The sequence below is a fragment of the Natator depressus genome, chromosome 3 (genome assembly GCF_965152275.1).
Source record: "Natator depressus isolate rNatDep1 chromosome 3, rNatDep2.hap1, whole genome shotgun sequence".
NCBI lineage: Eukaryota > Metazoa > Chordata > Testudines > Cheloniidae > Natator > Natator depressus.
This window is the reverse complement of record NC_134236.1, coordinates 100357214-100383508: the sequence shown is the minus strand read 5'-3', so window position 1 is coordinate 100383508 and position 26295 is coordinate 100357214. Positions and strand designations below refer to the sequence as shown.

The window sequence follows — 26295 nt, the reverse complement described above, 5'->3', positions numbered from 1 at the left end:
CAAATTGCTGTAGGACATAGCGAGAACCTATTGTTGGCAGAGGTACTGGGTGTGCCACACCCCTTGGCTTGAAGTGCTTTCCATTATGTACAGGGTTTACAGTTTGGTTCAATGGCTCTTAGTATCCCCACTATACCAACTGTCCCAGCATTCCTGATTGTTGGTGGTTCACAGAGTGCTTGCAAATGTTGGAGTGCTGCTTTTGGGCATGAGAAACGAGGACTGACTAATGAAATCACGCTGTAATGCAGGGTTGAGATGACAAGTTCTACAGAACTTTTGGATGTGCAAGGCCACATTCCTGGAACTGTGCACTGAGCTTGCCCCAGCCCTCCAGCATCTGGACACTAGAATGAGAGCTTCAGTGACAGAGGAGAAGTGAGTATCAATCATACTGTGGAAATTTGCAAAGACAGATTGCTACTGGTCAGTGGGAAATCATTCTGGAGTTGGAAAAATCCAGTGTGCAGGCCATTGTCATGCAAACGTGCAGGGCCCTTAATCATTTCCTGCTACACAGGACTGGCTCTGTGCAACTTGCAGGATATAATGGATGGATTTGCAATGATCGGATTCGTGAACTGCGGTGAAGTGATAAACAGCACACACACCCCTATTTTGGCACCAGACCACCTTGCCCCAGAATACATCAGCAGAAAGGACTATTTTTCTATGCTTATGCAAGTGCTGATGGATCATTGGGGATACTTCACTGACATCAGTATTGGCTGGTCAGGGAAGGTGCCTGACACTAACATCTTTAAGAACACAGGACTGTTCAAAAAGCTGCAAGTAGGGACTTTCTTTCCTGACTTACCGGATTTATCATTGGCAATGCCAAAATGCCAGTAGTGATCCTGGGAAACCCGGCCTACCCCTTACTCTACAGCTCATGAAGCTGTACATTGGTGACCTCAACAGCACCAAGGAATGATTCAACACTACTGGTTCAGCAGGTGCAGAGTGGCAGTTGAATGTGCTTTTAGTCGTTTGAAGGGGTGGTGACGTTTACGCACAAGACTGGATCTCACTGAGAAAAATATCCCAGTGATTATAGCTGCCTGCAGTGTCCTGCGTAGTATCTGTGAAGCAAAGGGAGAAAAGTTGCCTCTGGGTGGAGGGTAAAGGTGGAACGTCTGTCTGCTGAGTTTGAACAGCCAGATACAAGGGTTATCAGGAGCTCAGCCAGGAGATGTATGGCTCAGGAAGGCTTTGAAAGAGCGTTTTAACAGTGAGCCATAGTAACGTGTTGTGGTGTGCTATGCTCTACCTGGCCCTGCATTTTGGGGGCCTACTAGGAACTGTGTGGTGCTTGGTGCAAATTTATGAATAGAACACTGACAGTGTGTCTGTTCATTTTGTGGTGCTTGCTTTATGATTATGACACTATTTGTCACAATCCTATGAGTTGTGTCACAGTGTTCAATAACAACTAAGTTGGGGCTTTCAGTACCGCCAGGCATTTGGCAGCATATGTTGGGAACTAGTAATTATTTTCCAAACAATATTGTTGTAATGAAAACACTTTTTAAAAAATTCTGTACAAGTTAAAAACAAGAACATTTAAAAACTTAATAAATTCCTGGATCAACGTTTAAAGAAGGAGGGACATCAATGTCCACTTACGTCTTCCAATATGATATGTTACCTTTGTTTTGATAGCAATAACATTTTAAGCAAATTAGCAATTCTGTGAAAAAGGAGAATTGGCAAAACCACATTTACGCCAGTAATGACTTGGCCTAAGTGTTATCTTATCTGTACTCATTCACTGTACATAGCTATAGTTTTAATGATTTATAATTATCAAAGTGCTTAATCTCACTATTTACAATTACTCATTTTATATGTCAATGTTATAAGTCAGTATATGAGGGAGAGTTATGGGAAACATGATTCTTTAATGTCAACATTTCCTACCTTCTTTAAACATGAGTGTTTTCGCTCAAAGTCCAGTTTTATTTGTGAGAAATTTTCCTGTGAATGCGTTTTGAGTGGAGTCTCTATTTTAGGGTCTTGATAGTTGCTTTTAATGATACCCCAACAATGTCCACTGATGGCAGGGTAAGAAGTAATGGGCTTCATCTGCAGCAAGGGAGATTTAGGTGGGATATTAGCTTTCTGACAAGGGTAGTTAAGCATTGGAATAGGGTTTAGGGGAGCTTGTGAAATCCCCATAATTGGAGGTTTTTCAGAAGAGATTGGAGAAACACCTTCCAGGGATGGTGTAGGTTTACTTTGGTCCTGCTTCAGTGCAAGAGGTTAGACTTGGTGACCTTTTGAGAGCCCTTCCAGTCTTGCATGTCTATGATTCTAATATAGGAGAAACTGTAATGTGTATGTGGTTTTATATGTTTAATGAGAGCAGCCATTTTTTTGGCTACAGTATTTGCTAGCAAATAAAGTGCTTTACAACTTCACTATTTCTACTTCATGCTTTAGTGTATGCATCACAAACCTTAGTTCTTTCAGATTTTCTTCCCCATGAGTGATTCTACAGCCTCCCAAATTAAAAGGAATTTGTTGTTTTATGAGCTTATCTCAACAGGGGAGAGAGACTTGCCCTGGAAGAAGCTGGAAAACATTGGTTATATTAGTTCACAATCAATGCAAAAAAAAAAGTTGCTCAGGGTTGAAACCCTCTAAAATGCTTGTTTGAACAAAAAAGATACCCTTAAAGCTGCTAAATCAAATTATTATGGTTGCCTGAGAATTCAAAACTCTAAATACTTTTGTAGATGTTTTCATAAATTATGATAAGAAAAACATTGTAACAAATTCTTCAGAAAATGTAAATAAATTATCTTAAGCTGTTGGTCTGATCTTTCAATTTACAAGTGTAACTATCTGGCATTGAAGAGAACCCACTCTTCTGTTAACTTTCCCTCTATTTACCATATAATTTCTTAAATTTCTTGCATTTTAAATTTGACTTCTATTGATTTATTGACTTAATTGCTGAAATGCTAGTCACAAGTGTTTTAAATCTTCCAATAAGAAATTTTTGTTTTGGTTGCTCGTTAAAGTTCTGTGGAGTAATAATCAGACATTTCCCATTTGTAGGTTTACCCTGGCTATTCACCTTTAATGTGAAGTTTTATCCTCCTGATCCTTCACAATTGACTGAAGACATTACCAGGTATGCATATTTTAATATAAAACTTGATAATCAGTGTTTTTTATATTGTACACTCTACAAGTCAACAACTTACTTGCTTCCTATGTTTTGAATTCACATTGCAGATTTTCTCTCTCCCCACTCTCTCCCTCATAGAATAAGGGAACATAGAGGCCCTAGGTGTGGGAGGAAACTGGGATAGTTATCCTGGGCACAGGCTCCAGTGTAGCCTGGAAGTTTAAATATTCTGTCTGTTGCTACAGCACAGTTTGACTATACTGTGCTATGCTGCTGCTTTTTGTAGCCAGTAGGGAGTGAGTGGGAGTTGGCGACTGCATGATGATACCACACAGCTTTTCTTGCCCCAGTTCACAGTATGAGCAGTCCTGAGCTGGGGTGAGACCTGGGACTCAGTGGATCTGATAAGGCCTCCAGGAAAGCTCCCAAATGAAGGGGGGAAAGCTAGTTGAAATGGTGAGAGGTGCTAATGAAGGGGTCCAGAAAGAAGAGGGGAAAAAGTAAAAATTATAGCAAGAGATCAGAGGATGAGGATAGAAGTGGGATAGAGTGGAGTAGCAGGAAGGAGACCAGAAAAGGGAACGAACCTCTTAAGGGTCAGGGGCGTGGAGCCAGTGGATGTTGAGAGGCTGCCACTATGTTGGGATGTAAGCAGTAGGGTAACTTGTGTTGATAGGAGTCCTGAGCTCAAAGATGTTAAGGTGCTTTATATGCTAACTCTGTATTAAACATAAACTGAATTGCTGAGAATACATTTTCATAGATAGGTATTAGAGATGGTAACACACAAATAAGATAGTACAACAGAATTATTATCCTTTATTGTTTCTTCATGATAGCACCCATGTGTTACATGCTTTTCAGACAACCAAGGAGGAAGAATCTAAGAACAGAGAAAAGTAGAAAGAGTTTTTAAAGAAAATGGGAAATATTTTTTTCTTCAAGAGTTGTCTTGGTTTACTGTTGCAACATTGAACAGTTAATTGTGGTTTGTAACTTGCTTAAGTGTTTTGAGGGGGATACAGAAATAGTCCAGATAATTTATTTTTAATTGTCAAACATTTATCAAATAGAATTTGTTAAATACAGTATGTAGGAAACACAGTGGTATATAAAGGACTTACTGGTACTCATTTAAAATTATTTACATAACTCACCACGTAGTAGCTTTCTCATTTGGGAGAAAAATGACCACTCCAAACATGATATACAAAACAAACTAGATATACAGTCTATAATTGTCTCTCATTCTACATGTAGTAGAAAAGCTAATTGTATTAGTGTTCAGTTAATCTAAAACTAGCTTTAGGTGTCCATGCGTGCTATAGAACTATTTTCAGGGAATTAAGTTGGGCTTTTAGATTGTGTTCAGTTAATGTAAATAGTGTTATCCTTGATTTATCTTTGAAATTTTCTAAATCCCCAATAATTTGAACTTCACTATGAATTCAAAATAAACAAGTAAAAAATAAAATTTACTTTTGTTTAGTATGCCATGTAAGATTACTTTGTGTATGCACAGCACAAGGCTTTATGGACAAGAGTTGCAAGGTACAAGATAAATGTAATTACTCACATGGATACGACCTATCTGAGGGATGCAAGTGTACACTGCTTATTGATACAGTATGCATTCCTATGTTGTATGGCATGACTGGCTGGATTACGTGGCGCAAAACAATTTAGATATATTACTGAAGTTTTAAAACCAAACCCTAGATTTTAAGGGAAAATATATCATTCATTTTTAAATGGATTGTACCAAGCCTGACTATGAACATGACAGAGTTGGTAAGCAAGTTTTATTATGTAAAACTGGACACATACAGCTCATTTGTACTGGGAACCAGAATATTTCTAATTCAACTGATTTATGAAGGATATATTGATTCTTATATTAAAACTGTAACTCCAAATCCTTTGTTTTTAGTTGACAAGATCTATCAGAAATGGAACTTTGTCTCTGTGTATTGGTTCTATCAGTGCATTGGGTTTTTTAAAACAGACTATTGGCACTATGTTTGGACAGATTTTACTCAGCTTTGTGCATGTGTTCTCTCACAAATATCCTGCAGGAATATTTCTGTTTACCATAAGTAACTTTTTTTTCTTTCTGCAGATATTTCCTGTGCCTACAGCTTCGTCAGGATATTGCTTCTGGCCGACTGCCATGTTCTTTTGTGACCCATGCCCTCCTTGGTTCATATACTCTGCAGGCCGAGCTAGGCGACTATGATTCAGAGGAACACAATAACCATTACATCAGTGAATTCCAATTTGCACCCAATCAAACAAAAGAGATGGAGGACAAAGTAGTAGAACTGCACAAAACACACAGGTGTGTCTGACCTGGTGGGAATAAAATATGTTGATATGGTCTTGGTTACATCTGTCATTTCTCTTGATCTTAAAGATATGTATAATATTGTATTAGATTGAAGAAGTTTAGCACTACTATAAAAGTTTTACATCAATTACATAGCTACAACATTTTTCTTATATGTATTTAAATGGAACTTGTCTTTAGTTTGACTTTCCTGTCATCTTTTTTTCTTCTGTTTATTACAGCCCCTTAGTAGGCTTTCCATCAAAAAAGTCAATTATGGATTGCTTCTTGCTTTAGCCAGTAAAAATAGCAATAAACATTTCAGCTGAGAAAGTTTTGAAGCTATATTTCATGATACAGGCTTTTTTACTTCCTTTGTAAGAACAATAGTCTGAATTTATTTCATTCAGAGATGTTTTGAACAATATGAAGAAAACATTCAGAATCTGAAATTTTTCATTTAAATGAGCCACAAATATTCAGTCTCTAAACTAGCTACCTTTGGTTCATTAAAAATACATTGTAATCTGATTATGAGGAGCCATTTTATGACTGACGTGTAGATAGAATTAAAATCCCAAAGTCTCATTACCTGAAAAATACAAGTACATAGGCAATTGCTTTCAGTCAGCAAAATAGATCATACATTTCTTTGCATTGCCCAAAGGTCAGAGCCCACTGCCCTGAACTATACACTCTTTGTAGTGTTGTTTTTTACCTTAAATAAACCATGGTCATTGTTTTAGTTTTGTTGACAATAGGAAAAACTATTCTTGTTCCCCTCATACTGACGGAAGGAAGGTCGTCTTTTGTTAGATAAATGCTATGTTATGAAGGTAGAGTCTAAGCTTCTTGGGGCAGGAACCGTTTTTTGTTCAGTTTGTACAGGATCTAGCACAATGGAGTCTTCGTCCATGACTAGGCATTACCACAATACAAATAATGATGATGATAATGAATGAAATTCTGAGCTATATTGGGAGCAAAACCACCACTGTCTTCAATGGGCCACAATTTTGGCATATATTGCTCTGTAGATACTGTACTGTTAATAGCAAAGTGTGTACAGTCTAGGTCAGAAAAGGTTAACCTTTCTGTGTTGGACATTTGATATAATAAACATACCTTATTTACTGATCTTGGCATTTTAAAGGATACCAGTGAAATTCTGAAATTCATACATCAGCAAGGCTTGGGGGAGGATAGATTTCTACCTTTGTTAGTGGTACTGTTTGACCTGGACACAGTTTTCTGCAAGGATGGCTTACCAGGGAAGCAAAGCATTTTAAATGTTTATGGATCTGTCCTGGCAACTGAAAAGGGTCGATATTTTTTAAATGAAAGACTAGAATATGGAATATTCCAGAATGCAGTAAAAATTGTGTCGAACCCGTAAAGCACTGAGATCCATGATGGTCATGCTCATGACTTTCTCGTTTCCTGATAAGTTAGTGAATGTGTCTTTAGGTTTTTTTTGTTTGGTTGGTTTTTTTTTAAGATCTTTAGAATTGAAAACAAAACAGTGCTAGCCACAGCCCTTCTGGGCAGTTAGGGAGAACATCTACTCCAGTGTCACAGAGGACTGGGGAAACTCAGCAGATGACTGTTTAACATGATCCAAAGTGACTTTTCAATCTCATAACTTCATAAAAAATACTGATCGAGTTATAGCGAGTCATGGAAGAGATCCTTGACTGTGTTTTGGGGGAGAGGAAGTGAGGGCAAAATGGAAGCCAGTTCTTTGAAATGAAAAAAGTGTTTGGGGCGGGGCAGTGTTTGAGTAGGTTATAATTAAAACTGTTTTGTAACACTAAAGATAGTAAATGCTACTAAGTAAATATAATATACCATTAGTGAGAATATACATACCTACGATTTTGGGGCGAGAAATACAGAAGTGCAAAAGTACTCATGATTTAGACTCTTCTAATCTGAAATATTTAACATACCCTAAATGTAGCTACTTTCACTTGGTTTTATTATCTTGATATTTATTTTTGACAGTAAACTGAAGGTATCTTTTAATGGTTCTAGGGGCTTGACTCCAGCACAGGCAGATTCTCATTTCTTAGAAAACGCCAAGAGGCTTTCCATGTATGGAGTGGATTTACATCATGCCAAGGTATTGAACTAATTTCTCTGAAAAATACTTACCGCTACAGAGCACAATAAACGTGGACCACTCAACCTGAAGATATATAGGATATATATCCTGAAGTACGCTTAAGGATACTTAAATGCAAGCCCTTCAACTGCTATACTATCTGGCAGTCATGTTAATTATTCAGTTTACAGGTATAGGGACTCTGAGAGTTTATCTTCAGTCAAAGATTATTTAACCGATGTGGCTCCATACTTACAGGTTGGGAAAATATTCTTTATTCTTAGGAGCAACTAAGTTCGTTTTAAATGTCAAATGTTTATTCCAGTGATAGGTTTGGAGAGGCAAATTGGAGCCTAAAATGTCTATAGTGTTTTTTTGTACCAGTGGGTGTTAAGTATAGATTTTTACTCTAGATGGTTGGAAATTAACTTCCATTTCTATTGATATTTTAAGTTTTAAAAGTAAACAAAAATGAGTATAATCCAATTTAAAAAAATCAATGTTCTCAGAAAATCAGTAGCAAAATTCATTTAATGGATTAAGAATGAATAATCCAATATTTAAAAAGAGATGTTAAAGCTAAATTTTTTGAATAGTGTAAAAATACTAGAGAAACCTGTTTTATTCAGTGGAACTTGGAAAGGTAGTTGGGTTTTGTCAAATTCTTTTGTAATTTTATTAATGGCCTTTCCCAGTTGGTCTTGGAAACATTTGATGTAGGTACTCTTGTATTTACTGGAGGTGTATGGTAAATACATCTGCAACCTTATTTCCACCACGAGTAGAAGTTCATGATGCCAGCTCACTCTTGTCTTGAATGGCTTTTAAGAATTTTCACTCTCAGTGGTTCTAATGCTTGCAATTACTCCACAGCAATTTCTCATGGCAAGTAAAAGCTCTGACAAGAACTCTATTTTATGAGAACAGTTTGCAGCCCTTAAGAATTCTGCCAGTCAGTCTAGAATTTAGTGACAGCTGGATGTCAGCACTTCGTATTATTGCCGGTTGGTTGGGAGGATGTTGGTATTTGTTGTGCTATAACATGGGGAAGTCTCTTCTCAGATTTGCATTACATGCAAGTCCTATCAGTAAGTATTTGCTTCTGTAAACTGAGATCCGACATTGTCACTGGGCCAAAATGATTAAAATGCTATCTGCCAGCACCTTGATTGAAGTGGCTAAGCTGACATTGTCAGCCAAATATCCACTTTTCTCCATCTTAATTGAAGTAATAGTTATATATAACCAACCTGCTGTATTTTTGATAAAATCTGTGAAGTTTACAAGGCCTTTCATTTTTTTCTTCTTCCTTTAATGCTTACTGAAATGTTTGCTAATATCCATCACATCTCTACTGCTGATAAATTTCTGATTTAAGTTTTTATATGCCTCCGCCTCACCATAACATTGGTATGTTTTCCAAAATTGCAGCATGTGTACACAGATGTGTCTTGTCACTGCGGACTGGACTGATGAATGCTAAACCATTGCAGGAGTCCCAACCTTGTTTCTAAGATTAATAAATGCAGATTTTTCCTGCTGTTGTGTACCTTTTCTTTGCAAACCCATTTGGCATTACTGTAATTTCAGCATGAAACCAGTGTAATAGACATCCCTCCTCCCAAGTGTATTAACATAATGAACTCCATGAAATATCATTTAAATTTTGTCTAATATTCTCATTTGCGGTAGGATTCTGAAGGTGTAGACATCATGCTGGGTGTATGCGCTAATGGGCTACTCATTTACAAGGATAGACTTCGAATCAACCGTTTTGCTTGGCCCAAAATTTTGAAAATCTCTTATAAACGCAGTAACTTCTACATAAAAGTCAGGCCAGCAGAGGTAAGTAGGGCTTTTATTCATTTCTTGCAGTTCTGTTCATAAACAGCTTGAGATGTTTTATAGAAAATATTGGCCAACCTTTCTGCTGCTGTTCAAGAGTGAAAGCTAAAGTTCAGCCCACCAGCAAGATAATGTTTTCCAAACTTCCCCAGGTGTTCTGACAGAGTTCAAATGTGGGATTTATATCCGCACCTGTTTGAGAATAAGGGATCTCTGAATCCTCTTCATAGGCGACCAGTCATACCAAAAACTTACATGTGGTATTCTAATTAATGAATCCTTATTAACTAGCTAGTTCCTTTTATTTACTTACTTGAAGTCAATTAAAAATATAAGTAGCTTTTCATTAAATGCTGTGAACTGTTAGCAGTGCTAATGGAGATGTGATTAATATGAAATCTTAATTTGAAAAAGATATCTCTCCCTCTTTACATGTCTTGTGATTCATCTTAGACATAGGTGTATTGTCCATTCACGTGTACATCTTGTACTTGCATTTACATAACATTTTTGGCTTAGAAACTGTGACAAACTTAGTAGCTTGAACACTGCCTAGTACAGTATTTAGTGGACTAAGGGGAGAAAGTGTGCATGGCTGCTGCTACAATTCTCAATACAATTGGCTTTTTGCAGTATTTTTTTTTTTTTTTTTAAATTCTGGGCAGCTAGTCATGAAACTTGTTGAGAAAACTAAGGCACTATTGGGTTTTCCCAAAGAAGAGTCATTAGTAAGTACAGCTAGGAAGTGATGTGATTATTACCCTGCATGAGTAGTCCACCCGGTGCAATTATATTAGAAGTATGGAAAACTTGAGACATTTTGAGCCTCAAGAAAGGAGAATTAGTGCTTGTCGCGGTAATGGAAATGTCTGAACTCATTCATTCTGCTAACCTGGCCAGCTTTCAGGAAATGTGTTAATTTATTTTGTGGCTCCTTTCCAGCTGGAACAGTTTGAAAGCACCATTGGGTTCAAATTGCCAAACCATCGGGCTGCTAAAAGGTTATGGAAGGTTTGTGTGGAGCACCATACTTTCTACAGGTAAATACTCAGGAAGTCTTATCCTCCTTCTTCTAAAAGTCAAAACTATTTTTATTTTTCTCAGGAAAGTGTGTGGGGGAGACTATATTTTCTCCACTTGTTTTAGCTCCATCCAGTTCTAGCTCCCATTGAAATGTGAAAAATACACATAGACCACTGATCCTGGACTATTAATTTGTAATATCTTAGATAAAAGGTTAATTAAATTCAAATTTATAGCTCAATTCCTAATTGACCATCCAGATCTGCATGAGTAAGAGTGTAGTGGATATGAGGCCTTGTTAAGCATCAGGTCCTCTTATCACTGAGCACTATATGCAGTAGTAGGTGGGACCATGTGCTGCCATCTTTTCGGTGTGTACTGGCTAAAGACTGCTCTCATCGTTGGAGCAGGGACCTGAACTTGGGTCTCTCTTATCCTACGTGAGTGCTCTAACGAGCAGGCTATAGAGTAATTCTCACGCTCTTTCCTTGCCCAGTGGTTATCAATTGTCATTCATAATGGCAATTCTTAGTCATTAGAGCAGGGAATGAGAGTGAAAATGGCTCTATAGTTGGCTACTTAGAGCACTCACTTATGATGTCGGAGATGGCAGGTTCAAGCCCCTGCTCCAAATGCTATTTATAAAAAGTAGAACAGGTTCAATAGTAGAGAATGAGAAAACCTCATGCCAGAATATCCCATCGCCCAGTAGCGAGGCCATTCTCCTGCAATTTAGGAGACGGAAGTTCAAATCCCTTTTCCTCATGAGGCAGAAGGGGGAATTGAATTGGTGAGTACCCAAATCACTGGGCCAAAGGTGATTAAGGAGAGAGCCTCCTCCCCCGCTCCTGCTTCTTTTCCTGACTCTTGTCCTCCTTAGCTTTTGTAGAAATGCCCAAAATTGAAACAATTTCAAGTTGTCAAAACAAAACATTTCATCTTGATCCAGATTTGCAAAAAATCCCTGAAAATCAGTCTTTTTTTTAAAATTTTCTTTTCAGTTTGACTTACAAATAACCTTTTTTAATTTTTCAGAATTTCCAGCAAACCAAAAAATCTTTTATTTGTCCAGCTCTAGTTTGCATGCTAGTTATATACCCAACTATAACTACATTAAGAATATAACCACTTTTCTATGGGAATATATGCATTTGCTAATTGTATTGAGAGATCTTGTTTGCCCTCCCATACTTTCAAAGAATGCTTTATTTTCAAATGTACTGTCAGATTTCTCCTGAAAACCGTAAATCTTGCTGTACATGATTAAATTGTATACTTGCATTTACACTGTAGCACCCCAGAATCTATCAAGTGAACGGACAGCGTGTATTTTTGTGCAGTATTTGTCACAATGAGTGAACAAGTTGCCCTTGTTAATGCTTTCTTCAGAAAAAATATACACCAACAATTCACTGTGCTGTATTTCAGAAAATAAACCTGCTCACAAATAAATTTAGTTGAGATATATTGCAATTGTTGTTTAGCCTCCTATGAACAGACATGTTCCTCTAATATTTTTCAGCTCCTTCTACCTTTTGGAATATTTGAAAGTGGGTAATGTGAGATTACTCCAGATTGACAGTATACAGTCTCATAAACCTTGCAGTGAACATAAAAGCAGTTAAATAATAGAGCCATCTCGCTAGACAGATGTATATTTTTGTGGCAGATGTATATTTTCTAATGGGAACGATGTGGTTATAGTGAATCACAAATTAAATGAGTCAACAAGGTAATACTGTTGTGAAAAAAGCAAGCATCATTCTGGGATGTATTAGCAGGAGTGTTTGTGAGCAAGACACAAGATGTAATTATTCCACTCTACTCAGTGCTGATAAGGCCTCAGCTGGAGTATTGTGTCCAGTTCTGGGCACCACACTTTGGGAAAGACTTGGACAAATTGGAGAAAGTCCAGAGGAGAGCAGTAAAATTTATTAAAAGTCAGAAAACGTGACTTATGAGGAAAGATTGAAAAAACTGGTTTTGTTTAGTCTGGAGAAGACTGAGGGGGGAGCATAATAATATTCAAGTATGTAGAAGGTTGTACAAAAAAAAGTGATAAATTGTTCTCCTTATCCTCTGAGGGCAGGATAAGAAATAATGGGCATAAATTGCAACAAAGGAATTTTAGGTTAGACATTAGGAAAACCCTTTTAACTATACGTGTAGTTAAGCACTGGAACAAATTACTTAGGGAAGTTGTGGAATCTCCCCCATTGGAGGTTTTTAAGAAGAGATTAGACAAACACTTGTCTAGGTGTTCCTGTCTCAGTGCAGGGAAGTGGAGTAGATGACTTATTGAGGTCCCTTCCAGGTCTAAATTTCTGTGATTCTAATATTTGTGTGGCTTTGGGCCCATTATATTAATTGGCAGTAGAAATTGGAATTTCTCTTCTCTCAGCCATACCTCCTCTAGTTTTTTTAAGAAAATCCTGGTTTGCCATTTGCACTGTTAAGTTTCAGTTGTGAATCACTCATTAAATACATAATTTAGAAAGCATTCCTGTTTGAAAGCAGTTCATAGAGTGTCACACCTGTCTCAAAAAATTTTACATTTGACACTATAAACCTCACAAGCATATAAGGCATGGAAGGTTGTCTAATTAATAAAAATGCACTGTCAATATGCGATACGTGATTTTCTCAAACTGAATATGAAGTTAAGAAAATCTAATTATTTGGTGAGTGCAATCTATGACCAGAAGTGACATGTAGCACAGGCCACTCTGCTGCGTGGCTGGGATAAATCAGTGTTCTTGAAATGATTCATACCGTTGCAATAGTTACTTTGAAATTTGCTTGATAATTTATATTTTGTCATTATTAAATTAGTATCTAGTCCAAAATAGGAAAGAATCCTTAATTGAGCTACATCTATAGTAGCTGAGCAGCTTAGATTTTTAAAAGGTAATTTGCAACTATAAATGTTTTCAGTGACATTTTATATTTATCAGAAAATCTTTCCACAGAAATAGAACAGAATTTAATTGGGTTTCATTCCAACCAGAAATAGATTTTTCTAGTCAGGGATGGTATTATAACAAGTACTAAGCTTCAAATACTCTCACCATCATGTACTTCCACTGATGTCATCAGGCAGAAAATCCCCAGAACCTCTCATCAGGATTTTAAAATAATAAAATAAATCCTGATCTCTTTTCTCTCATTGAATGCCAGAAATAAACAGGATCACAACTGTTACAGCCCAAAATTTTTTAATGTTTTTTCTCTGCTCGTGCCACGTGTTCTGTGCATTCTGCATGACAGTGAATTTTGCATGTAATTCACACATACAATTCAACTTCCAGGTTTAAGGAAAACTCTTTTCATAAGGTTAGTAATTCCTTTTAGATAACTGAAGATGTGTGTTAACATAAGCTTTGTATATTGGATGGTATCCCTTTTAGTTTAAAAGATGACTCTCCAAACTTTGTACATACACTATTAAATATGAAAACAGGCTAATCTGTGCCTTTCTTTTATAATATTTATGGAAATTCAAACGGTATAGAATTCCAGTTACATTCCAGTAAGTAACAATCCACTTTAAGAGCTACTGTCAAACTGGGTATCTACTCTGCTCTTCGCAGGTAGTCTTAGTCTTCAGCCTTGAACCTTACCATATACAGAGAGACTGTGCGTGTATACCCATGTATAAATTAATGCATATAGTACTTGTGATGTTGTATTTGAAATTTTTATTTTTTTCAGTGTCTTCCCAGAACTTCTTGCGCTGCTATAACCATAGCTTTGTCAGTTATTACATGTAATTAAGCTTGAAATATAAAATATCCTTTAAAATACCCTTAATCAGGAAGTAATTAGCTCTCTTGTTTTTTCCTTATTAAAAGTTTATCTCAGCAGGGTAGAGGATAAAAATGGAAGTTAATGCTGTAGCCTTGCCAACATTGGAAAACAAAGAACAGTAACAACCCTGGGAATGTATTCTCTGCCTTCTTTCTCCTCATTCCATAATAGACTTACTTTAGGAAACACTGTATTGTCAATGAGAATTTACAGAAATTATTCAGACAGGATTGTGGTATAAGGCTGTCCTCAAGCCAAAGAAGGAAGACAAGATGTTTAGTAGTTCTGCTGTACAAGCATCCTAAAATAGGAGGGTGTGCAAATTAACCTTTCATTTAGATGGCCACCATTTTTGCCTACTTACCTGAGGAGGGAATCCCTTAAATCAATGGAAGATCTTAAAAATATATTTTAAACTCAGATGCTTCCTGAGGAATTTGCAAAAGCTACAGGGAATGCTCAGATGCTTTATCTAAATTCGCAGAGGACTTCTAAAGGTTTCAAATATTGCAGTAGGGGAGTCTCTAAAAGGGACCAGATTGGAAATGGCAGCAGCAAGAACCTTTGTAGATAAATGTGGATTCTGTGCTGCAAGATTCAGGAATTAATAGGCTCTCCATTTTTTGAGACAGCATTGTTTCTCTGATTTCAGGTTATCCCAAACTTAGTGCAATGTGGACCACAGCTTAGTAGAGAAGATTGTCCACAAGGAAATTTCTTTTCATACTAGTCCTTGCATAATAGCCATATGGCATCTAAAGCAGTTGCTTGCATGAGAAAGTATTAAGGAACATACTTCTACTCTTTATCTCCCTCTCCCCTGGGGTTTTGTTTTGTTCTTTGTTTTTTTCTTTTTTGGATTCCCTGTTGCATTTATGGTGTGTCCCAGCATACTTTGCCTATGCCTAGGCATCTGGTTCTCTCATCCCCCTGCTTCTCTGGACATTCCTTCCTTGCTGTGCCACCAGTTCCAGTCCTTTTGGTGGTCACCTCCTGTTTCTTCTAATATGTAACAGTGACAACTAGGCTGGCTGCTCCTCATCCAACTACTTCTACAAGGAATAGATCTCTCTTTTGCAATAAAGATCCTGGATATCAAAAGAAGTAGCTAGAAACAGAGACTCAGTATCACATGACCAGCCAGTTCTTCATAGACCACAGTTCTGGAACTGTCAGAGTTTGCAACATGAAAAACCTTAAAGTTGGTATAGGCATTGAATGCTAACGCTGTGGGCACCAAACAAATAATGTAAGATCTATATCCGTTGAGATGCTTTGAGTAATTTTCCAAGGATTTAGCATGTTATCATTTTTGTATGTTGCTGGACCATTACTGGCTCTTTCCCTCTGCCTTGCTCAAACAGAACTTTTAATCTCTTTCAATTATCAGTATTTTAAATGAAAACACCAATCTTCTAATTTCTAGAGCATTGATCTTTTAGCCAGATGCTATTAACTGCTGCTAGTGTCACTGATTTCTGTTGTTGAAATACAGTAGAACCTTGCTAATTCTCAGTGATATCTGGCAGACCAATAGCAAATTTCTGAATATCATGATTAGCAATTAAAGCAAAAAAAAAAAATTTAAAACAAGTGTAATCCACTGCAAAATTTATTAAATTCAGTTATTTTGATACTTGTAGCTTAATTTTCTTTGTACTTTTTTGCAAGATAAGACCAACTTTTACCAACTTTTAACGATCTTATATGCTATTTTTATCTGAAGCTTGAATTTTATCATTAAACAATTTTCCTTTCCAAATTAACTCATAGAATGATGAGCAGTTACGAAGTGCTGCGCTAAAGCATTTACTAAAACTAGCGAAATGACTTTTAATCTCATATTTGTTTTTTAGACTTCTATCACCAGAACAGCCTCCTAAGGCGAAATTCCTGACCTTGGGTTCCAAGTTCCGCTACAGTGGCCGTACTCAAGCACAGACACAGCAGGCTAGCAACCTTATAGACAGACCAGCTCCGTACTTTGAGCGCACCTCAAGCAAACGTGTCTCCAGGAGTCTTGATGGGGGTAAGAGATTCTGAGAAGGAGATATCATGTATTACGTGACTGTTTCATTGCATCTCGCTGCTTTCTAAGTTCAGTTTATAACTTTAGAAAATTCTAACATCTGCATGCCTAGAATGTTAATAATCAGACTTTATGAAATTTGCAACTCAATTCTACAGATCCATGTGTGTTGAGTGCCAACTATATTACACCTATTCCCAGGTGCTTTGTAAAAGCATTTTCTGCAATTCCTAATGTGTTGCTGTTTTTGTGTTTTCTTGGGGGGTGGACTAACCTTTTTTAGCAGTGATACTGTCAGTGTGCTAACATCGTGAGCTGTAAATCTTTTTGAAAAAGCTTTGTAGAGTAAATACAAATTTTGCTAAGCCAGACCTTTTTTTCAAAGGGTTACTACACACATTACAAGTAATTATTGTGGATATTTAAAAATAACATTGGTATGTCTACTTGCCCAATCGCTTAATGAAGAAATGTTAAGCATGGAATTAGACTAAAACACAGGACTTCTGGGAGCCAGCAGGGGAAAATGGATGCCTAGATCTGGAGTTCCTGCTCAGGCCCACAAAAATCCACCGACATCCACTATATTAAGGTCACAGTTTTTTTTGTCTCTGGGTGGTTCGTTCTGTTCTTTAACATCCTAGTAGCAAATTGACCTGGTTTTTAACCCCTCTCTCTCCCCGGGTTCCCCACAAATCACAAAGAAACAGAGGATCTCTTTCAGCCCTGCACAGGGCAGCATGGCAGCACTCAAGGAGGAGTGCCTAGTAGGCCTGGATCAAGTCTACAAAATTCGAAAGTAGATATCCAAAGAACAGATCCTGCTTTAAGGAAATATCAAGGATATCTCTGAAATTAAAGCTGCGACTGCACCACACCAGCTGAGTTTTCAAAGGCTATCCTCCAGCACTGGGAGGGCAAAAACTAGAACCTCTACTTTAGAAGACCATGTGGGCTCTGTTAGGATCACTAGAGACAAACAATGTCTGATCCAAAAGCTACATGATGAAATCAGTGACCTGGAGGGCCGGTCCAGAAGATTGGCTACCCTGTGGAAGTAGAAAAGGACAAGCTAGTAGAATTTTTGTCCAAGATACTTTCCTCACACCTTGATACAAACCTGGTCCTAGAAAGAGCCTGTTGCTCCCCAGCCCCCAAGCCCTCAACTAATGCTAAGCCCCTCTAGCTTCTCTTCTCTGTCTCAACTCATGAATTCCCCTAGATACACTTCACCCTACCCATAGCCCTGGGTTTTGGTGGGCACAGCAGAAAATGTTTGCTGGGACACTTCGCGCCTTGAGTACCTATGGCTAATTTACTTACATGTGTTTCTTGGAACATAAAAAATGTCACCCTCTGAAAGGGGATAAAAGGTGTCTTACTTAGGAAACTTGAAAGCTGATTTTCTATTTCTCCATGAAGCACACCGCATTGAGTCTGAGGCTGAAAAGCTTAAAGGCTGGATTGGTGACAGCATTTGTAGTAATTACTCAGCCAAGTCTAAGAGTGGAGGTGTCAATCCTGTTCCATAAAAAACTGAGCACACAAATCCTATCAACTGACACAGACATGGAGGGAAGATTTGTAATTGTTAAAGTTAAAGTAATTGTTAAAGTTTTGAACAGTTTGAACAAACTATTGGTGCCTTGAGTTATGAAAAACTCCCTCGACTGGTGTAAGGACCCTCGCAGTGTTTGTGCAGGGGTCTCCTTTGCTCAACCATCTCCAACATCAGTAATAACAACAGATGCATACCTTTTGGGTTGGGGAGCCTACAACAAGGAGGTTTCTCCAGGGACTGGAGAACCGCTTCCCAGAAGTCAGATACCCTACACTGGCATGGGATCTCAACTTGGTGCTCAGATTCTATACAAGGCCCCCCCTTTGAACCTCTGGCTACCTGCTCCCTACTATACTCATCTATGAAAACAGCCTATCTTGTAACCATTATTTCTGCTTGAAGAGTTGTAGCAATGGGGCTCTGATGGCATATATGCCCTTCAAAGCCTTTTTTTAAGGATAAGGTCATCTTGTGACCACATCCCAAGTTCTTACCAAAGGTATCCTTGGACATCTACATAAATCAACCTAGCCATTTTCCAGTTTTCTTCCCTAAGTCACACCAAGATAAAGGAGATGCGGTATTATATACACTTGATGTAAGGAGGGCATTAGCCGTTTATCTAGACAGGACTAAGCCCTTTGGAAAATCTCCCAGCTTGTTTCTCTCCATTGTGGACAGAACTAAGGGATCTCCAGTTTCCAAGCAAAGACACTCTAGATGGATATCTGACTGCATTACCTACTGCTATCAGTCTCATGATCTTCAGTCTCCTCCTAGTGTATTAACTCACTCCATGAGATCCTTTTCTACTTAAGTAGCCTTTCTTAAGGATGTTCCCATCACAAAAATATGTAGAGCCATGACTTGGACCTCCATTCGTGCATTTTGTGACCACTATGCAGTTACCCACACCTAAGCTTCTGATGCCATGTTTGGCTCTACTGTACTATCTTCAATATTAGACTCAACTCTGAAGCCCCACCCCTCCATAGAGGGTACTGCTCAGTAGTCACCTAACTAGAAGCACCAATAGGGATACTCCATTGAAGAAGAAAAAGAAGAGAAGGTTACTCACACTGTGCAGAAACTGGTTTTTCGAGATGTCCCCCTATGAGTGCTCCACTACCAATCCTCCTCCTTTCTGATTTGGAGTTCTTTACAGTGGAGCTCTGCAGAAGAGAAGGAATTGAGGGCAATTCAGCCGTGCAGCTCTATATATCCATGGTGCTGGGCAAGAGGCTGCAGGAGACATGTGCTCAGCCGAACAGACACTGCTACCTAAAATCTCCAGTCTGAGGTGCATACGCGCCTAGAGTGGAGCATCCATAAGGACACCTAACATTCTCTTAGTTGTTGTATAGGCCTTAATGGCTGCCATGAATATGTACAAGAATGTCCATGCTTTTCCATATCTAAACTTCCTCACCGTAATAATGTTGGGGTGTCCTTATCCTATAGGTTAGTATATTAATTATCCCAAGCTTATAAGCATATACATCAGTTGGTTGCTATAGCAATATGTGGTTGGGCATCTGCTGTCGTTCCTATCTAAAAATACCCTAAACTGGTACCAGCTGGCTTGTTGCAGTTACCTATCAGCAGTTTTATACTTAGTTTCAGCAAAATCAGATATTGCAAAACTCTGTTGTATGCCATCTTGTGACTTAGGGTGACTGCTGGTTAACTCCCTTCTGCTAACTATACTGAATAACTATGGTAAAGATGCTTGACCTCATTCTTATACTCAGAATTTAAGCTTGGACCTATAGGCTTCTTGTATTACTGACTCATTACCTATATCTTTATCATGTAGTAACCCAGGGGTAGGATTCTCACTCTCTTCCCCCCCACCCACCCTTTCCTCTCTGTCCTATCATTCATTTGCTATCCCCTTTACCTACCTTTCAGGCTTTTCTTTGGCCTTCTGTACTCTATGCTACTTTTCTCTTCTGCTTCTCCTTTTTTTTCTGGCAAGGAGTAATTCTGGAGATTAGTTTATGATCTTACTTTACTAAGAACCCCAAACTGGGGCTGAATAACAAAAGGACCATTACTACATAGTTGTACAAGAAAATCTCTTTAGCCAGTTAATAATTGTACTTGTTCTATTCTTCATTGCCCTTAATAAAGAATTTTGATCTTCCGTACCTTGTTGTATAATAAGAACATAATCTGATGATGGCTCTTTACATCAGGTTAAATACCTTACTCCTCTTTGTTATCTTTATCAGCTGCGTTAAAATAAACAACGAAGAATAAATAATAGTAACTGTCAACTATGTCATGAGCCTTGCGCCTCATATTCAGACTTCTAAGTCACCTCCTCCAACACAGCCTTAAAGCTTCATTGCCATTGTCATTCTAACTTTTCTCTTGGCAGAATATGCTTCTACCAAGTGTTCTCCTTCCCTTATTTAAACTGACATACACAGAGACTCTTCCATCTCTCTGAACAATCAGTGGAAGGAAGTAGAACTAGGATACAAGGCCTAATTCTCATCTGTGATTGTTCTGCTCTCTGCTACTCCCAAGCACCAAAAATTTATGTTAAAAGAACATCAAGGTTATGAAGAAAAACAGTTGTAAGTTGGATATGGCAAAGTGCAGATCACCTTCACAGACTTATTTTCTGCCCTCTTTGTGCCTATTCATTATGATGTACTCTCTCTCTAAATATCTGATTGTATTATTATTTCCACAAGACCACTGCCTTTTTCAGTTTCCATGTTGGTTGGTGTGGAGTGAATGAGCCAACTGCTGTTACTTTTGCTGCTCATTGAGTGACCCCATTTTATTCACTATACACTGTTTATCCTGTCAGCTAAAACACTAAATATGCTATGATACACTGGTGCAAATGAGGCAGTGGCTGTAGTGAAGCCTTCCTGCATTGTGTATACATTAAAAGATCTTATAGAATCACATATAGATCATATTCCATATGTATTTGTATATTAATTGAAAAATTCTACTCAACATTCATATGAATGCATAAAAAATTGATGCATATGTGCAGTCTTTTTAAAACCCTTATGACTTGTTCAGATCAAAATCTATTTTCAGTAAACCACTGTAAATAGTAAAGGTTTGAGGAAGCTGTACAAAATTAAAGATCTATTAGAATGGAAATACTGGACCTTAAGTGGTGGTGGTGTTATACAATATATTGTACACAATATTTACGTTTTCATAGCACTGTACAGATACGAACTAATCTTCCTCTGCACCCTTGTAAAGTATCTCATGTTCTTCCTTCAGTGATTGTCCTTATGTGTTCCATTGTTGGTAAGTATGTGCCCCATGCTCTCGAGATTGAAATCCTTTGGCTAGCCACTTGCATTGGGTTGTGCCTGCACCCTGAGTGATGTCACACCATTCCCCCACACACACTCAAACTGGTGGTGTAAAGGGTGGGGCAAGGCCAGCCGCCCCTCAGTTCCTTCTTACTGCACATGGGGATTTCTTTATCTCCTGCAACTTGGCTAGCTTTGTTTGTATATTATCTCAGTGAGTTAGCAGTTACTTTAGTTGAACTCAACCACTTTAGTTGTAGTTAGTTGACAGTCTTTTGATAACGTTGGTTGGTTGGTTTTGTTTTTGTTTGGGGTTTGTTTTTTTTAAATATACTAGGTACTGAGTTCCAGCTGTAATGACTGAGCCCAAATCCTCCAGTTTTAAATACTGCTGCTCATGTGAGGCAGCCATGCTTCTTAGTGATAGCATGTTTATTTTGTCTGGGTGAGGGGCATATTGCTGAAGTGCTCAACCTATAGATTACTTTCCAAATGAACTCCGAAGGCAAGGGACACTCGCCTGAAACTTTTCATATAAAACCAGTCCATGAGATATCATTTTGATTCAGGCACTAAGGACCCTCTCAGAATAGAGTAGTCTTTTTCCAAGAGTGCTCTGGTGAGTATTACCCCAGAATTGAGGGGTGTGTTACCACAGAACTTAATCAAGCTAATTGCAACCATATTGTGTGCATTCAGCCATCATGAATTAATAAAAAGAACACCACATAGTTAAGGGTTAATTTGGACAAGCTAGGCTTTTGGAGGCAAGGTCAAATATTAGCTGCAGGCTTGCAGTTTCTGCTAATCAGAATGGAAGGAGGGGAGAAAAGAGTCAGCAAATTATGAGATTGAAAGAAAAGTGCATGGAGACCTTGAGTTTGGGTGCCTTTTGATGTAGAAGCTTATTATGGCTAAGATTGTTAAAGTGTTTTGTTGATTGAAGTTAGGAGAAGTGATAACCCAGTAGGGGTCAGTATGAGCTGTGTGTTTTGTAAAAAATAGTTATAAAAAGACTAGATAATAGAGTGCTTTGGAGCAGTTCTCTTAAGCTATCCTGAGACTTTTTTCTGACCCCATACACCACAGCTGGGAAGCGACCAGCCATCATAGAATATCAGGGTTGGAAGGGACCTCAGGAGATCTAGTCCAACCCCCTGCTTAAAGCAGGACCAATCCCCAATTTTTGGCCCAGATTTCTAAATGGCCCCCTCAAGGATTGAACTCACAACCCTGGGTTTAGCAGGCCAATGCTCAAACCACTGAGCTATCCCTCCCCCCCATCGCTGGCCTGCTACTAATTACTCAATACCATCTCAGATTTTAGGTACTTATTGGATGTTCTAAACCTATTGTTTACATCTGTGTGTGCTTAAATCTAATCAATAGTAGTTTTAGATAAGATCATGCTTGCTTGTACCAATCTTTCATCAGTAGGAAGTGCTGTGTTCCCATTGATTTAAACCTGACATCGCCTGGAGTGAAACAGTTAAGTTACCACAGGTTTGGGTTCTGAAAACCATGGGTAAGAGTGAGCTCTGACTCTGCTGTAAACTCCAAAGCATCTTCTTTGTAAAAGACGCTTTCTGCTATTCCTGCTCTAAGTCTTTGTGACTGGCTTCTGAGAGGTGTAGGTCAGAGCGTTGCTCTGCAAAAGAGCACAGGCATAAATCACTTTCCCAGGGACCTGATAAAATAAGGAGTTTAAATTCTCATTGACTTTCAATGGGAATTAGGCACCTAACTGATATTTTGTGCCTTTGACAATCTCCCCTTGTAATGTACACTCCAAAGCATTCTCCTCTTGGTTTACACTAAGTCAGTAAAACTTTCTTGAGTAATTATTTTGCAACTTCGAGCCAAATAAATGTTTAAAATCAGATGTTTACATATAGATATTGTTCTTGGTACAGTGTCAATTCCATATCTGCTCATACTGCCTCAGATATGAGATTTTAATAGTTTACCATCATCTTCTAGGGTAATTAGATTCTATTTTTTTCCAGTAAAAGTGTGGTTACCTTTATAGGTTATTGTAATATTAAAGTGATTCATCCATACCCATACAGCTGCTTCTTCTGCTTTCAAGTTCCTGTGGGCATCTCTCTGTGGTGTGCTACTGTCATGGTTATACAGGTCCAATGCTCTGGAACAGCTCTGAAACAGTCCCTGGGAGGACCCCTTCAGTGTGCCAGACCCACTTTAGGGTCACATCTCACTAGAATAAGCCAGTTGGCTTCACTGCCTCCTTAGATCAAACCTTGGCACATTCAGCACCCTTGCTTCACACCATGAGCTTCCTCCAGCGAGTCCACATGAGTACACCCAAAGGGAGCAATGCACTCTCCCATCTTAACCTGCAGTGACTCTCAGCCATTGTTGTAAAAGCAGAAGGGTTTATTAGCAGTCTGGAACGCAGGGTAGAAAGTCCTTGGTTAACATAGACAGCATAATCAATCTTGGTCTGTCCCAGAGCCATCTGACCCCTTGTTAGTCCCAGTCCTGGAGCATCCTCTTCCAGCAGCCAACACTTAACACCCCCACCTGGCCCCTCCTCAGTCCTTTGTTCTTGTTCCCAGGCAAACATTGTCACCATGCCCTCCGCAACCCTTTTCCAGCTGGTCAAACCTGGCCGGCTTCCTAAGTAGGGTGGATCATCTATTGTCATTAATTGCTAGGTGCCAGATGTCTGGGCAATTGGAGTGGCCATTGTCTTCTCAGACTCTCCATGGTCATGGGGGCGCACGCCACAGGCCGCTAGGAGTCAGTCAAATGTGTATCTCTGCATCTCTACAAAGAAAAACAACTTTTTCCCACCACCTAGTTAACCAGGCCCCACGCAAGGGAAACTGAGGCATGCACAATATTCATACAAAATATTCCCACTCTGTCACACCTACCATTTCTGTTAGCTTTCTTGACTTGTGTAATCCTGTCAGAATTCTTCACTCATGTATATTTATTCTTCTGCCCACTTTTCACTGCTTCTTGCATCTCTTCTCAAAGGTGTACTTATTTTAGGGTGACCAGATATACCGATTTTGTAGGCAGAGTCCCAATGTTTGGGGCTTTGTCTTATATAGGCACCTATTATCCCTCACCCAGTCCTGATTTTTCACACTTGCTGTCTGGTCACCCTAACTTATTTAAACATTTTTAATTTCAGGTTGAATGTCTGCTGCATTATTGCCAGTGTTTTGGCTGAGCCAGCTGGTCTTAGAGCTCCTCCTGCTGGTTAATACTATTATAGTGATTCTAGCTGTCAGAATAAAATTGATTCAATATCTGTCTTTTGTATTCATGCATGCGATGAAGTGTGCTGTAGTTCACGAAAGCTTGTGCTCAAATAAATGTGTTTAGTCTCTAAGGTGCCACAAGTCCTCCTTTTCTTTTTGCAAATACAGACTAACACGGCTGCTACTCTGAAATCTGTCTTTTGTTACATGATACATCAAATATACATATTAGGTATTGCCAATAATTAGCTAACAGGGATGAGTAAACCAAGCTGAATAAAAGAAAAAACAACTCAAGTTTTTCTCTGGATACAAAGTTTGAAAAAGTGTAGCTTTTTTATATTGAACTTTGTGTGTTTCTACAGGGCCTGATGTCTGGGTTCAGAAGTAGGAATACTTTGAGAGAACTATATATGCATGGTGTATTAGCTGCTGTATTAGCTGAAAACAGAATGTACTGAAAATATCAAATTTGTGCAAGATGGTTTTTATCATGGGGATATATGATATGTGCAGCCTACGTGTTCTTTGTTCTTGTGGTTTGTCGTCACCAGAAATGTGGTGATTTTTAAAATGGCTACTTGACTATAGTGTTTTCTCTGTATAGTACATACACATCACAATTAAGAACAGTTATCCATTGCACGCTGTATAAATGCAGTTAGAACCATACACTTGGGATGTTATCATAACTTCATTTACTGTTCCGTTCGCAGTTTTCCCCTGCATTATTCTTATCCCTGAATGGCTAAGCCATTGTGAAACAGAGTATTTTATGTTCAGAAGTCCCAAAAATAAAACTTTCCAGCATACCCAGAATAACCAAAATTTTCGGTTCTCTAATAGCTCCTGTGGGTATCACAGACCAAAGTCTGCTAAGGGACTTTTCTGCTGCCACAGTGGGACCTGCTGGTGATATGGTCTTTGCTGGTGAAGCTGTTGGCCAGACCAAGTTAAAAAACGGCGAAGGTAGAGATGAGGATGGAAGCCCAACTAAAATTCCACAACTGGAATTAACCCAGGATGAAAAGGTATGATGGATTGTAACAACAAAAACAACTCTTAACAAACATTTAAAGTGGAGTTGTATGTCTCTTAAAAATAACAAGCAACATACTAGAAGATATTGTTAATAAATTATTTCAAACTACTCTGTTTAACCATATATATATATATATACACACACAGTATTTTATATAACCAAAAGGGAGGAACAAATTGCAAATTTGCATGTGAGACATTCAATCTTGTGAATTTTTTCCTTTAATTGTTGCTACAAGTTAATTTTAATTTGTCATAATTAGGCACTACTTAAACACTTGCAGTATATAATTGTTCAAACTGAACTTTCTCTTAGCTAACTGTGGCTCAAAATAAGTTAGTTTATACAACTTTTACTCTGAACAAACTTCCAAAAATTGTGCTGTCATACACAACCTGTTGTTTGGTTGTATATATTTTGTCTTTTTTGAGTAAATTTCAGTGCTTAACATGGTGCTTGCTTTATTTGCCAACTGCAAAAATCTTTTAAGCTGTCCTTTTATACATCAGTATCTGTTATAGAAACACATTGACTTATTAAAATAATTTCCATGTAGAACTGAAAGACAGCTTTCCAGGGAAAGTTCGGTTTGTTGATGATGGAGAAATTCTAATGCAAGTGGCAATTTACTTGTCTTATTTATTGGAGTTAGCGAGGAAGCAGATCATAAACTTTAATTTGGATTTAGTTTTATGTGCTTTCACATCAATATTTGAGGCAACACCTCTTTCCTAAATGTAAGCTCAAGCTTTGGAGTTCAGACGTAATAGTCTGTGTATCTTCTCTGACATGTATTCCTGTTTTTCCTGGGAGACATCCAGGAATTTTCCTTGCTATTGGGTTTTAAAAAAAAACCTTAAGGAATTTTCATTTTGAAAACTGCATTTTTG

The 26295-nt window shown here is 38.2% G+C and overlaps 1 protein-coding gene across 21 annotated transcripts in view; it reads left to right on the top strand.

The window, feature by feature from the left end:
• EPB41L2 (erythrocyte membrane protein band 4.1 like 2) overlaps positions 1-26295 on the top strand; it is a 275035-nt gene that overhangs the window by 207042 nt on the left and 41698 nt on the right. For all 21 annotated transcript variants that reach the window (XM_074948426.1, XM_074948430.1, XM_074948436.1 and 18 more), the window contains 7 exons: positions 3064-3139; positions 5256-5474; positions 7497-7584; positions 9259-9411; positions 10354-10451; positions 16098-16270; positions 25210-25394. In XM_074948426.1, coding sequence (XP_074804527.1) covers positions 3064-3139; positions 5256-5474; positions 7497-7584; positions 9259-9411; positions 10354-10451; positions 16098-16270; positions 25210-25394 — 992 coding nt within the window. The remainder of the gene's footprint in view (positions 1-3063; positions 3140-5255; positions 5475-7496; positions 7585-9258; positions 9412-10353; positions 10452-16097; positions 16271-25209; positions 25395-26295) is intronic.